Here is a 12,500-nt window from a genome sequence, read left to right as displayed (position 1 = left end):
ACAGACGGACAGACAGCCTTAACTGATCCCCTGCTACCCCACCAACGATCCATTTTCATACTTTTCACGGCAGCTCATTTGACAGGAAAAAAAAATATATTCTTTTTTATTCGGTGTCTTTAGAAGCTCCTGTTCATCTTCGTGACTTGTGTAGAAATATCATGAAAATGCCTTAATACATATATATTCATTTTTAGCGCGTATTCATCTTTAAAATTTGTGTAGGCGTGTTAAGATAGATACCTACTTACCTCCATATATACCTACCTTCATACATGCATAGATACATACATACATACATACATACATACATACATACACACACATATACTTACCTACCTACCTACCTGCATACAAACATATATACTTACATACATACATACATTGCGAAGGTCCTATTTCTCTCTGCAAAAAGCGGTCTGGACGAGTCTATAGTTCCACGCCATGAAAATAATGAAATATAAGATAGACAGTTACCATGGCCACTCTCAGTAGGACCACACTCAATAGGAGCACACTCAACAGGGACACACACACACACACACACACACACACACACACACACACACACACACACACACACACACACACACACACTGTAACCACACCGGAAGAGTTCGCACCCTCGTCCATTATTTCCAAAAGGTGCTGACTCTTTTTATTAAGTCAATGTGCATAGAGATTTAATAAGTAGCACAATCTCTAAGTCCTACCGTCACAAAAGAGCATTAAAGTAATACAATGACATAAATTGCATGAGTCAATCATTATGAAAACCGGATTTTTTTTTTCCACCATCAGTCACTCGTCTTGATGGCAAAAAACCTTTCTCGTCCGCCCCGCGTGATGGATGAGACTCGCGGAGCTGCATCCCCGGCCAAGGACAGGGAGGATGAGGCTCTTTTATCATGCTGCTAAGTGACTTGCACGGCCCGGCGGACGCTTCCACCGTCACGCCTGATTTGTCAGGATTTGAGACTGTAACGTTGTAAAAAGGTTCAAATTTCCCCACTAATAGTAATAAACTGTCGATATATGCGTCAGAAAATAGGTTCAAATGTACTACACTTCCATAATGATGAGCTATGTAAATTTTGTCAAACTACTAGCGGGCTTTTTTTTATTTATTAATGTTTACTTTTTTTGTGCCCTTGAACTGTCTCCTTTGCTGTAAAAAAAAAAAAAAAAAATGTAGGTAAACACATCCAAAATATACAGGTAGTAGAAGCAATGCATTATCATAAAGTTAAAAGGAATTACACATAAAAGCGAAATAGAACTCCCGGATAAAACAAACCGTGATGGTGACGATGATGGTGGTGATGAGGAAAGTGTCATTGAGATGGAAAGGGTAGTGCTGATGGCGACGATGGTGGCGATCACGGTGACAATGATCAGGATAATGATGTAGAAAAATACGGAAATACGAAACTGTCAAAATGAGCTGCGCGAAAGGTATGAAAGAACACTGAAAGAAAGTACGATTAGTCAACAACATAAAAGAAAATCCAAGATGTTTACGAACACTTCTTAAAGCAGCTTCAAAGACCCCTAATATAGTAATATCAAAAGACGGTGATCCGATATAATTATATTCTGCAAAAAAATAATGACGTATTTTGATCTGGAGAAAGAGAAGGAGAAAGAGAAAAAAGATGAGAAAGAGAAGAAGGAAAGAGAGGAGGAGGATAAGGGGAAGGAAAATAAAAAGGAAAAAAAACGAAAAACAAGAAAAGAAAAAGATAGAGGAGGAGGGGAAGAGAGAAGAGGAGGATAAGGACAAAAAAATAATAAGGAGAGAAAACGTAAAAAGAAAAAAAAGAAAAAGATGGAGAAGGAGGAGGAGGTGTAGAAGGTGAAGGTGAAAGAGGAAGAAGAGGAGTAGTAAGAGGAGGTAGAAGGAGGAAGAGGAAGAAGAGGAGGAGGAGGAGGAGAAGGTGAAAGAGGAAGAAGAGGAGTAGCAAGAGGAGATAGGAGAAGGAGAAGGAAGAGGAGGAGGAGAAGGAGGAGAAAGTGAAAGAGGAAGAAGAGGAGTGGTAAGAGGAGGTAGAGGAAGGAGGAGGAAGAGGAGGAGGAGGAGAAGGTGAAAGAGGAAGAAGAGGAGTAGTAAGAGGAGCAGAAGGTGAAAGAGGAAGAAGAGGAGTAGTAAGAGGAGATAGGAGAAGGAGAAGGAAGAGGAGGAGGAGAAGGAGGAGAAAGTGAAAGAGGAAGAAGAGGAGTAGTAAGAGGAGGTAGAGGAAGGAGGAGGAAGAGGAGGAGGAGGAGGAGGTGAAAAAGGAAGAAGAGTCGACCAGTAGAAGTCAGAGGAGATTGATATTTTCGCGACACTTCCCGACGTTGATTTCCTTTAATATTCCGCCTCAACCAATCTCCGCGACTCCCTAAAACACCGCGACCCTCATTCAGACGCACCTCGAGGCAAAGACCAAGGAAAGAACACAAATAAAACACGTGATGGGGCGAGAGGGAGTGGCAGCCGTGTTTGTCATCATCATCATCATCATCATCATTATCATCGTTCTCTCTCTCTCTCTCTCTCTCTCTCTGCATAACTGCCCTAATTTGGTTCTCATAATTATCTATAGAGTCGTTTTCTTCTTCCTTCGCCTCTTCTTCCTTCTTCCGCCTCCATCTTCCTCTTCTTTTCTTACTCCTCCTCCTCAATCTCTCTCCTGATATGACATAAGAAGATGGATTGGAAGAGAGAGAGAGAGAGAGAGAGAGAGAGAGAGAGAGAGAGAGAGAGAGAGAGAGAGAGAGAGAGAGAGAGAGAGAGAGAGAGAGAGAGAGAGAGAGAGAGAGAGAGAGAGAGAGAGAGAGAGAGAGAGAGAGAGAGAGAGAGAGAGAGAGAGAATGGCTAAGACGCTATTTTTCCCTTCCCTACACACACACACACACACACACACACACACACACACACACACACACACACACACACACACACACACACACACACACACACACACACACACACACACACACACACACACACTGATGGAGTTTTATTCAGCCTGACGGAGCGACGGGCGGCTGATGCAAGGAGTAACGAGACGATTGTGTGATGGAGAGGCTGATAAAGGAGAGGAGGGAAGGAGGGAAGGAGGAAGGAGAGGGAAGGGGAGAGGAAGAAAGAGAGGGGGAGAAAAGAGTTGGGAAGCTTATCAGAGAAAGAGAGAGGGAGAGAGAGAGGGAGAGGGAGACACAGGTGAATGTAGGAGAGGTATAGAGATGGAGGGAGGGAGGGTAGATAGGGAGGGAGGGGAAGAGAGGGAATGGGAGACAAGAAGAGTTGGGGAGCTTATCAGAGAGTGTGAGAATAAAGGAGGGAAGGTGAGGTGAATGGAGAAGAGGTATGGAGGTAAGGATTGAAGAGGGGAAGGGAGGGAGAGGAAGAGAGTGAAGGAGGGATTAAAGGAGTCGTGTATGTACCTTATCTGAAAAAGAGAGAGAATGCATAAGGGAGAAGGAGGAAGTCATCGGTAAAAGAGAGGGAATGAAGAAGAGACTATATAGGGAAACAGAGGTGAATGGAGAAGAGGTATAGAGAGGTGGAGGGGAGAGGGGAAGAAGGAGGGAAGATGAGGGAGGAGGAGAGAAAAGGAGAGTCCGGGGGCTTATCTGAAAATGAGAGAAGGAAGGAGTTGGAGATGGATGAAAAAGAGGTATAGAGAGATGGGGAAGAAAGGAGGGAAGAGAAGGAGGTAAAGAAGAGAGCAGTTTGGGGGCTTATCCGGAAAAGAGAGAGAACAGAGAGAGAAAAAAAGGGAGCCAGGGATGAATGGAGAAAAGGTAGGATGGGAGAGAAGGAAAGAGGAAGGGAAGAGAAGAAGGAAGAGGAAGAGAGAGAATGAAGAAAAGAGAAGGAAGAAGTCAGAGATGAATGGAGGAAAGGTAGGGTTGGAGAGAAGTAAAGAGGAAGGGAAGAGAAGAAGGAAGAGGAAGAGAGAGAATGAAGGAAAGAGAAGGAAGCAGACAGAGACGAGTAGTGAACAGGTTAGGTAGCAGAGAACGAACCAAGAAGGGAGGAGATGAAGGGAGACGAAGAGAGACAGAAAAGAGAATGAAGAGGGAGAGAGAAAAAAAGACTGAATAAAAAAAAAAAGAGGAGAAAGATCGTGTAAAAAAAGGAAACAATATAGTCAGGCTTATTCCCCGGCCGGCGTGTTGTCAGCGGGGCGAGGTTATTAAATTACAGACAGGGCAACAGGTGGCGCTAAATTGCATGGCTCGATTTTTTCCCCGCGGTAAATGGGGTAAGACCAAAGGGAGGCACAACACGGAGACGAGGCGAAAAATGTACCTGACGGACGAGAGGCGGGGAAGAACAGCGATCGAGGGAGTGCAGAGAGGGAGGGAGGAAGAGTGAGAAGCAGAAGGGAGATGTAATATTGTTAGGGATGGAAAGAGGAGAGAAGGAAAAAAGAACAAGAAAAGAAAGGTGAGAATTAGGATGGAGGAGTATAGGAAAGATGAAATAAAGTAAGAGGCGGGGAAGAACAGCGATCGAGGGAGTGCAGAGAGGGAGGGAGGAAGAGTGAGAAGCAGAATAGAGAAGTAATATTGTTAGGGATGGAAAGAGGAGAGAAGGAAAAAAGAACAAGAAAAGAAAGGTGAGAATTAGGATGGAGGAGTATAGGAAAGGTGAAATAAAGTAAGAGGCGGGGAAGAACAGCGATCGGGGAGTGCAGAGAGGGAGGAAGAGTATGAGGCAGAAGGGAGAAATAATAGGGAAGGAGTGAAGAATGGTAGAGTAGAAGAGGAGAGAAGGAAAGAAGGAAAGAAGGGTGATAAAGATGAAATAATGTAAGGGAGAGGCGGGGAAGAGCAACGATCCAGGGAGTGTATGTAGGAAGGGAGGAAAAATGAGAACCAGAAGGGAGAAGTAATACTGTAAAGGAAGGAGAAAAGGAAGAAGGAAGAAGAAAGGATCCGTATAAAGCAGAAGAGAAAAGTGCACGAAGGAGGGAAGGAGAGGAGGAAGGAAGCAAAAGGGATGAGTAACAGAGGAAGGAAAGAGGAAGGGAGGAAAAATGAGAAGCAGAAAGAATATAGTAAGGAAAACAAAGGAAGGATGGAAGGAAGAAAAGGGGGGTTAAGTGGGAAGCAGAAGAGAGGAGTAATCGAAGGAAGGGAAAGGAGGAAGAAAGAAAAATGAGGGAGAATGGGAGAGGAAAAATGAAGGTGAGGAGCAAAAGTGAACAGTATTGACGGAGACCAAGAAGGGAGGGAAAACGTGCGATGTAGATGAGGAGCAGAGAGGAGGATTAATAGAGAAAGGAAAGGGGAAAGGATGACAATATCGGATGCGTGAGAAGGAGGGAGGAGTAATTGAGTGTAGGAAACGAAAAAACGAAATCAGGTGAAAAGCATAACCGAAGAGAAATTGAGTGAGTCTATGAAAGGAAGGGAAATAAGAAGCAGAGGGGAGGAGAAACCAAGGAAGGAAGGAAGGAAGGACAGTATGAAGGAAGGGAAATAAGAAGCAAAGGGGAGAAGAAACCAAGGAAGGAAGGAAAGAAGGACGGTATGAAGGAAGGGAAATAAGAAGCAAAGGGGAGAAGAAACCAAGGAAGGAAGGAAGGAGGGACGGTATGAAGGAAGGGAAATAAGAAGCAGAGGGGAGAAGAAACCAAGAAAGAAAGGAAGGAAGGAAGGAAGGACGGTATGAAGGAAAGGAAATAAGAACCAGAGGGGAGAAGAAACCAAGGAAGGAAGGAAGGAAGGAAGGAAGGACGGTATGAAGGAAAGGAAATAAGAACCAGAGGGGAGAAGAAACCAAGGAAGGAAGGAAGGAAGGAAGGAAGGAAGGGAAGAAATGTATGTAAGATAAAAATAGAACCAAACAAAAATCGAGAGTGTAGGAAAATGGGAATATAAGAAGAAAGAAGAAGAGAAAAATAAACAAAGGAGGAAGAAAAATAAAATAGCTACGTATGTACTTATGAAAAAATGTTTGTGTACTTATAAAAAAAAAAGTCTTCGCTCTAAAAATGTTTGTGTTTATATATATAAAAAAACAAGGTAGACATTCAGGCAACACAATGCAACTTACGTATGACAGTGGGGAAGGGGGTTAATGATGTGTGTGTGTGTGTGTGTGTGTGTGTGTGTGTGTGTGTGTGTGTGTGTGTGTGTGTGTGTGTGTGTGTGTGTGTGTGTGTGTGTTTGAAGTTGCTGTGCTCTGGGAACCTTAAGGGGCTGATAAATCTCTTAAGGGCGAGGTGTTAAGGGCGAGGAATTTTTATGTGCGCGGCGCTGACAGACGGTGACAGATGGAAACACACGTGGCCTCCTCCTCCCCCTCCTCAGGTGGTGCTGCTCATTCCACAGGTGCTCCAACATCAACATCTTCGCCTCCTCTCTCTCTCTCCCCCCTTCCTCCTTCTCTTCCCTCTTCATTCTCTCTTTCTCTCTATATACCTTTCTCAGCCTTTTCTACTTTCTTTTCTTTGCTCTTCCTCTTGTCGATATCACTTCTTTCCTCCTACATTCTTCACCCTGTTCCCCTCACTTCCGTTTCTCCTTTCTTCCAATGTTTTAATTTCTCCTCCTTCTCCCTTCCTTCCACATTCTCCCTTCACCCACCTTCATCTTTATCACCACCCTACTCCTTCTCCTCCCTCCTCCTCCTCCGTTTTCTCTCCATATGGGGCTCAAAAAGTTGGCGTGCATTAAAACTCCGTCGTAATTACCTGTGAGACACGGGAACAGGTGCGTTGACCCGAGGGAGGCGGCGGCGAAGGAGTCAGAAGGAGAGGGAGTAAGAGGGAGTGGGAGTGAGAGGGAATGCAGTAACCACGGGAGAAAGGAAGGAAAAGAAGGAAAAAAAATATAAAGGATAGGAGAAGAAGCGAACAGAAATCGAACTAGTGTAAGAAGAGAGGAAAATAAGAAGCAGAAGAGAGATGTAACCAAGGGATGAAGAAAAAAGCAAGAGGGAATGGGAGGGAGTGAGAGGGATTGAGAGGGATTGAGAGTGAGTGAGAGGGATTGAGAGGGATTGAGAGGGATTGAGAGGGAGTGAGAGGGAGTGAGAGGGATTGAGAGGGAGTGAAAGGGAGTGAAAGAGGCACTTGATGAGAGGGGGAGTGTCTCATGGTATACCAAGTTATCTTTCCTACGGGAGATGGAGAAGGAGAAGAAGAAGAGGGAGGAGGAAAAGGTGGAGGTGGTGATTCTGGTTGTGGTGAAGGGAGAGTGATGATGCTGGTGATGTCAATGGTGGCAGAAGTAGTAGTGGTCACAGGGGGGATGATGGTAGTGGTGGTGTGGTTATGATATCAACAGTGGTAAATGTAATTGTGATGACAGTGGTGCAAACGGTGTCAGCGATGGAATGGGTTTGTGGTGGTGATGGTTTTGGTGGTGTGTGTGTGTGTGTGTGTTTGGGGTGGGGGGTGGGGGGGTGGGGGGGGGGTGGCTGTCAGAGGTGGTGATGGTGGTGAGAGGGATCTGAAGTCTCATATTTCAACAACAAGCGATAAGCGGTGTTGTGTGAGTTTTTGTTGTCACCGCCAGAGGGCCGAGGGGCAGGTGCCGTTCTTACAGCGTCGAAAAATAGACCTCGGCGGCGCGAAGGTGTGCATCAAGGCATGTGTCACAGCCTCGCCTCGCCTCCTTTCCCTTGCTCCTCTTCCTCCGGCATTCACATTTCTCCTCCCTACTTTTCTCCTTTTCTTCCCACTCTTCACCCTCGTATTTCTCCTCCCTTTCTTCCACATTCTCTCTTCTCCCTGCCTTCATCTCCCTTTCTGCCTCACCTCCCTTCCGTTGTTTCTCTTCCTCCAGCATTCACATTTCTCCTCCCTACTTGTCTCCTTTTCTTCCCACTCTTCTCTCTTTTATCTCTCCTCCCTTTCTTCCACATTCTCCCTTCTCTCCACCTTCATCTCCTTTTCCTTCATTCTCCTCCTCCTCCTCCTCCTCCTCCTCCTACCTTTCAACCCTATCCGCTCAGGTGTGGCGGCCCGGGGGTGGAAAAGAAGCAGTCAGGTGTAGATGCCTGTCTCCAAACCCCTGCAAGAGAATCGAGTTTATCGCTGCAAATAAGAGACAAGAGGAATTCGAAACTGTTATGGGAGGAGTATGTTCATTTGTTTATCGTCGTGTGTGTTTCTTTAATGATTATCTACAGGAGGATCACATGTTTTGCTTTGATGTTCGTTCGGTGAATCAATGTTGTCGCGGCAAAGAAGAAACAGAAGAATTTAAAACTGTTATGATAGAAGTATGCCAGTGTGTTTATCGAGGTGTACTTTTCTTAGGTGTAAACGACAAGAGGATCCGATATCTGGCTTTGCTAAACGTCGAGGGAATCTAATCTATCACGGCAAATAATAAACAGAGGAATTTGAAACTGTTATGATAAGTGTATGTCAGGTTGTTTATTGTCGTGTACGTTTCTGAGGTGTTATCGACAAGAGGATCCGATGTCTGAGTTTGATAAGCGTCGGTTGAATCAAATCTATCGCGGCAAATAAGGGAGACAAGAATTAGAAGCGGTTTTGATACAAGTTTGTTAATTGCGTTGTGTTTCCTTAGCGGCGAGAGACTAAGAGGATCTGATTCTGGTCTTGTCTTATTTTGTCTACATGTCTTATTATTCGCATTATATAAAGGGTACAAGGGACTGAAGGTGGTTATAATACGATTTTGTTATTTGCGTTGTGTTTCCTAAGCGATGAGAGACGAAAAGGATCCGATTCTGGTCTTGTCTTATTTTGTCTACATGTCTTATTATTCGCATTATATAAAGGGTACAAGGGACTGAAGGTGGCTGTAATACGACTTTGTTATTGGCGTTGTTTTCAAAGCTATGAGTGACAAAGAAGATCCGATTCTGGCCTCTTAAACACGTCATAATTATCGCATTGAGTAAGGGACACAGGAAACCGGAGCTCGCATGATACGATTGTGTTTATATCCGTGTAAATTATTTGGGCGATTGGTGATGAAATTAAAATCAGTTTCCGGACAAAGAGGATCCGATTCTGGCCTCTTAAACACGTCATAATTATCGCATTGAGTAAGGGACACAGGAAACCGGAGCTCGCATGATACGTTTGTGTTTATATCCGTGTAAATTCCTTTCGCGATTAGAGATGAAATTCAAATCAGTTTCCGGACTTTACAGCGTTTCTTCGTATACATCGCGACAACTACGAGACACAGGAAATCGAAGCTGACGTGATGGAAAAGTTAATATATACGTGAATGTTTCCTGTGCGGTGCGCGACCAAAGTGTTCAAATCCGTTATATGACTGTGACAATTTTCCGTATCATTTCCTCTGCGATAAGCGGCAAATATTATTATCACATCCGTTATGATATGAATGTGTTTGTCTGTTTTCATGTCGGTTTCCTTGATGAGCAACAGGGGAATTTAAACCTTGTACGACATGAGTTTTTATTTTGCTGTTTATTTATCTGCGTGTGTTTGGTGTCAGGTATGTCCAGGTGAGCGCCGTTAACACCTGCGCGCACACCTGAGGGACACACTGTACAGCACAACACCTGTTCCTTGTGTTGAGTCGGGAGATGGTACAAAAGTTGAGATCAAATGAATAAAGGTGACATTTTGTTTATTTTATATTTTACATTTGTCCAAAAAAATATACTGAGAGAGAGAGAGAGAGAGAGAGAGAGAGATTCAGTGTCACACATTCTTCCCGTCAGTTTGTGGCTCTTTAGCTTTAAACAAACAAGCAAACACACACACACACACACACACACACACACACACACACACACACACACACACACTGAACCCCACCTCCCTAATCACCCCCCTTCTCAGACAACTCCCGCTCGCCCCCCTCCACCTCCCCCCCCCCCCCACATCCCTTCCAGCAACACAATAACCAACTCGAATTTCTATCACCTTACAAATTACCTGCGCCACCCATTTCTCCTAACACGGTCGCGGCCAACCAGTCATTCCGGCGACCCCAGACTGTTTTGCCGTGTGTCCTTGCGTGTCGGGGTCTAGATTTTGGGGTGAAAGGTGGTGATCATGTCCTTGTTTTGTGCAGCATTATTGAAATTTGATGGCAGTGTGCGTCCATTGCAGAGACGGAGAGAGAGGGTGGAAGAGAGGGAGGGACGGGTTGTGTGAATTGTATTATGTTCGTTTTTTTTGTTTATTTAGTGTGTGTGCGTGTGTGTGTGGAGGGGAAGGGGAGGCATTGGTGTTGCTGAAAGAGATTAGATGAGGGAGGGGAGAAGAAAATGAGATAGCAGGCAGGTAAAAAAAAAACAGGGAGGATGTATAAAATGAAAAGAGGTGCTAACTTGCTTCTTTGTTTAACAGATGTGGCTTATTACTTATTTTATTTAGTGTGCGTGTGTGTGAGTGTGTGGAGGGGGGGGAAGTGTGACTGGTGAGTGAGTAAATGTGTTGATGTTGTTTAAAAGAAGGAGGAATAGATGAGGGAAAAAAAAGTGATAGCAGGCAGACGAGACAACAGGGAGAGTGTATTAGAGAGAGGGGGGCATTGAATTACATAATCTTTATTTGAAATACGTTTTGATTTAAGAGGTTATGAGAGGGGTGTCTAGATGGCTCGTGTGTCTGGTGTGTGTGTCTGCAGTGGTGGTGGTGATGGTGGTGGTGGTAGTACTTGGTGGTGGTGGTGGTAGTAGGTGGTGGTGGTGGTGGTGGTGGTACTGGGAGGGGGGAGGGAGAGGGAGCGACGGCGGTGTGGTACATTTTGCGGCGGTGACAGCTGATGTGTAGATTTTGGCGTGGTAGGGGCGTGGGTGCGTATATTTTGGTGAGACAGCATCGTGTGTGTGTGTGTGTGTGTGTGTGTATGTGTGTGTGTGTGTGTGTGTGTGTGTGTGTGTGTGTGTGTGTGTGTGTGTGTGTCTACATTTTAGCTTGACAACTGTGTGTACATTTTACTTCGGTTTCAGTGTGTGTGTGTGTGTGTGTGTGTGTGTGTGTGTGTGTGTACCTGTCACCATTCCTGTAGTACTGACGACGCCCTTCTCCCCTGCAGGTACCTGGGCATGGTGGGCGTGACGCAGCTGCTGCCGCAGGGGGACCAGGAGGTGCAGAACGTGAGCACCTCCTCTGCCGTCAGCATCTGCCAGCATCTGCCGGGCCTCGTGCAGCAGCAGGTGGCCGTCTGCCAGAGCCACCCCGACACCATCCGCAGCGTGAGTGACGGCGCGCGCCTCGGCATCAACGAGTGTCAGTTCCAGTTCCGCAACGAGCGCTGGAACTGTACCACCGGCGCGGACATCGACTACCCCTTCGGCTTCACGCTCAGGAGGGGTGAGTGTGACGGCCCTGGTGTTGTTGTTGTAGATATTAATTGTCTTGTTGTTAGTGTGGTTGTAGGTGTTGGCTGTATGTTTGTGTTTTACATCATAATACGGAAGTCAATTGCAAGACATAAACATGAAAAAGAGTTCGCACGAAACGCTGCTCCAACGAACAGCGAGACAAGAGAAGTTGCTGTGATAGTAGCTGTTTGTAGTTTAGCGCTGTTGTTTTATATTTTATTTTTTAATGGTTAGTGATAAAGGCAAGATTGCAAGAGGCAAGAGAAGGGTTGAAGTGAACAAAATATGTTAAAAAAAATTACCTTTAACTAGCTGCGCCCTCTTGATAAGATTTTGTTTGTTTTATTTTTTCTAGTTGTTATTTACCAAAATTGAAAAGGACTATAGCAAAACATGATAGTTTACAGGTCTGGTAAATATTCTTCCTCAAAAAAAGATTTGAGTATCGGGGAAAATTTTGCTTGATTCCAGTTGTGTAATGTTTCCATTTTAAAATGTTTAGATCTAAGGAGGTGAAACGGGTATGGAGAACAAAGCGCCTCACAACATACTAAAGAAAGGGTAGACTGAAAGTGGCAACGTGATTCCTCCGCGAAGAGGTGGATAGAGCATACGAAAGAGGAGCAAGACTATCGTACAGAAGTGGCCGCGTGAGGAAATACTTACGCAATTTGTAATTTCAGAGGAACATGCGGCTAAAAATAAGGAAAACAATACTGTTGTGAAATGTGGGAGACTGAAAGGACAATTAATGATAGGAACAGCCTTTGACTCTTCCGTGCTTGGATTAGCTGTGTGGGGAGGAGTCACGTATCAAAGGCTCGTTGTTTCGCCTCCACACAAGGACAGACGAAGACCCGTGTGCGAAGTCAAGGGAAGGGAGACGGATTGGTGGAGACTAAACAACAACAACCATCTTTAATGAGGTTGATTAAGCAAGAACTACGGTACGAGATTTCCACCTGGGATCCCTAATGACTGACCAAGCTGGGTTGTCGAGGGAGAGGAACACCTGAGCGTTAATGAAGTAAAGTTACCTGTGTGGAAGTTTGTGTGGAAGGTCAACAACGGATGGAGGAATTGATTTTGTGCTACTTTGACAAAGGCCATGTTGTTGTTGTTGTTGTTGTTGTTGTTGTGTGTGGCGGTGGTGCTTAAGTTTTATTAGTCATCATTCTTGCTGTTATCATATTGTTACATATATATATAT

General features: G+C 44.8%; 1 protein-coding gene across 1 annotated transcript in view; it reads left to right on the top strand.

The window, feature by feature from the left end:
- The window catches only part of LOC126991875 (protein Wnt-16-like), a 123,315-nt gene that overhangs the window by 22,554 nt on the left and 88,261 nt on the right, over nucleotides 1–12,500 (top strand). The window contains exon 2 of the mRNA XM_050850521.1: nucleotides 11,002–11,279. Coding sequence (XP_050706478.1) covers nucleotides 11,012–11,279 — 268 coding nt within the window. The 5' untranslated portion in view covers nucleotides 11,002–11,011. The remainder of the gene's footprint in view (nucleotides 1–11,001; nucleotides 11,280–12,500) is intronic.

The sequence above is a fragment of the Eriocheir sinensis genome, unplaced genomic scaffold (assembly GCF_024679095.1).
Source record: "Eriocheir sinensis breed Jianghai 21 unplaced genomic scaffold, ASM2467909v1 Scaffold353, whole genome shotgun sequence".
Classification (NCBI taxonomy): Eukaryota; Metazoa; Arthropoda; class Malacostraca; order Decapoda; family Varunidae; genus Eriocheir; species Eriocheir sinensis.
Note: the sequence above shows the minus strand (reverse complement) of the source record. Positions and strands in the feature narration are given on the sequence as shown.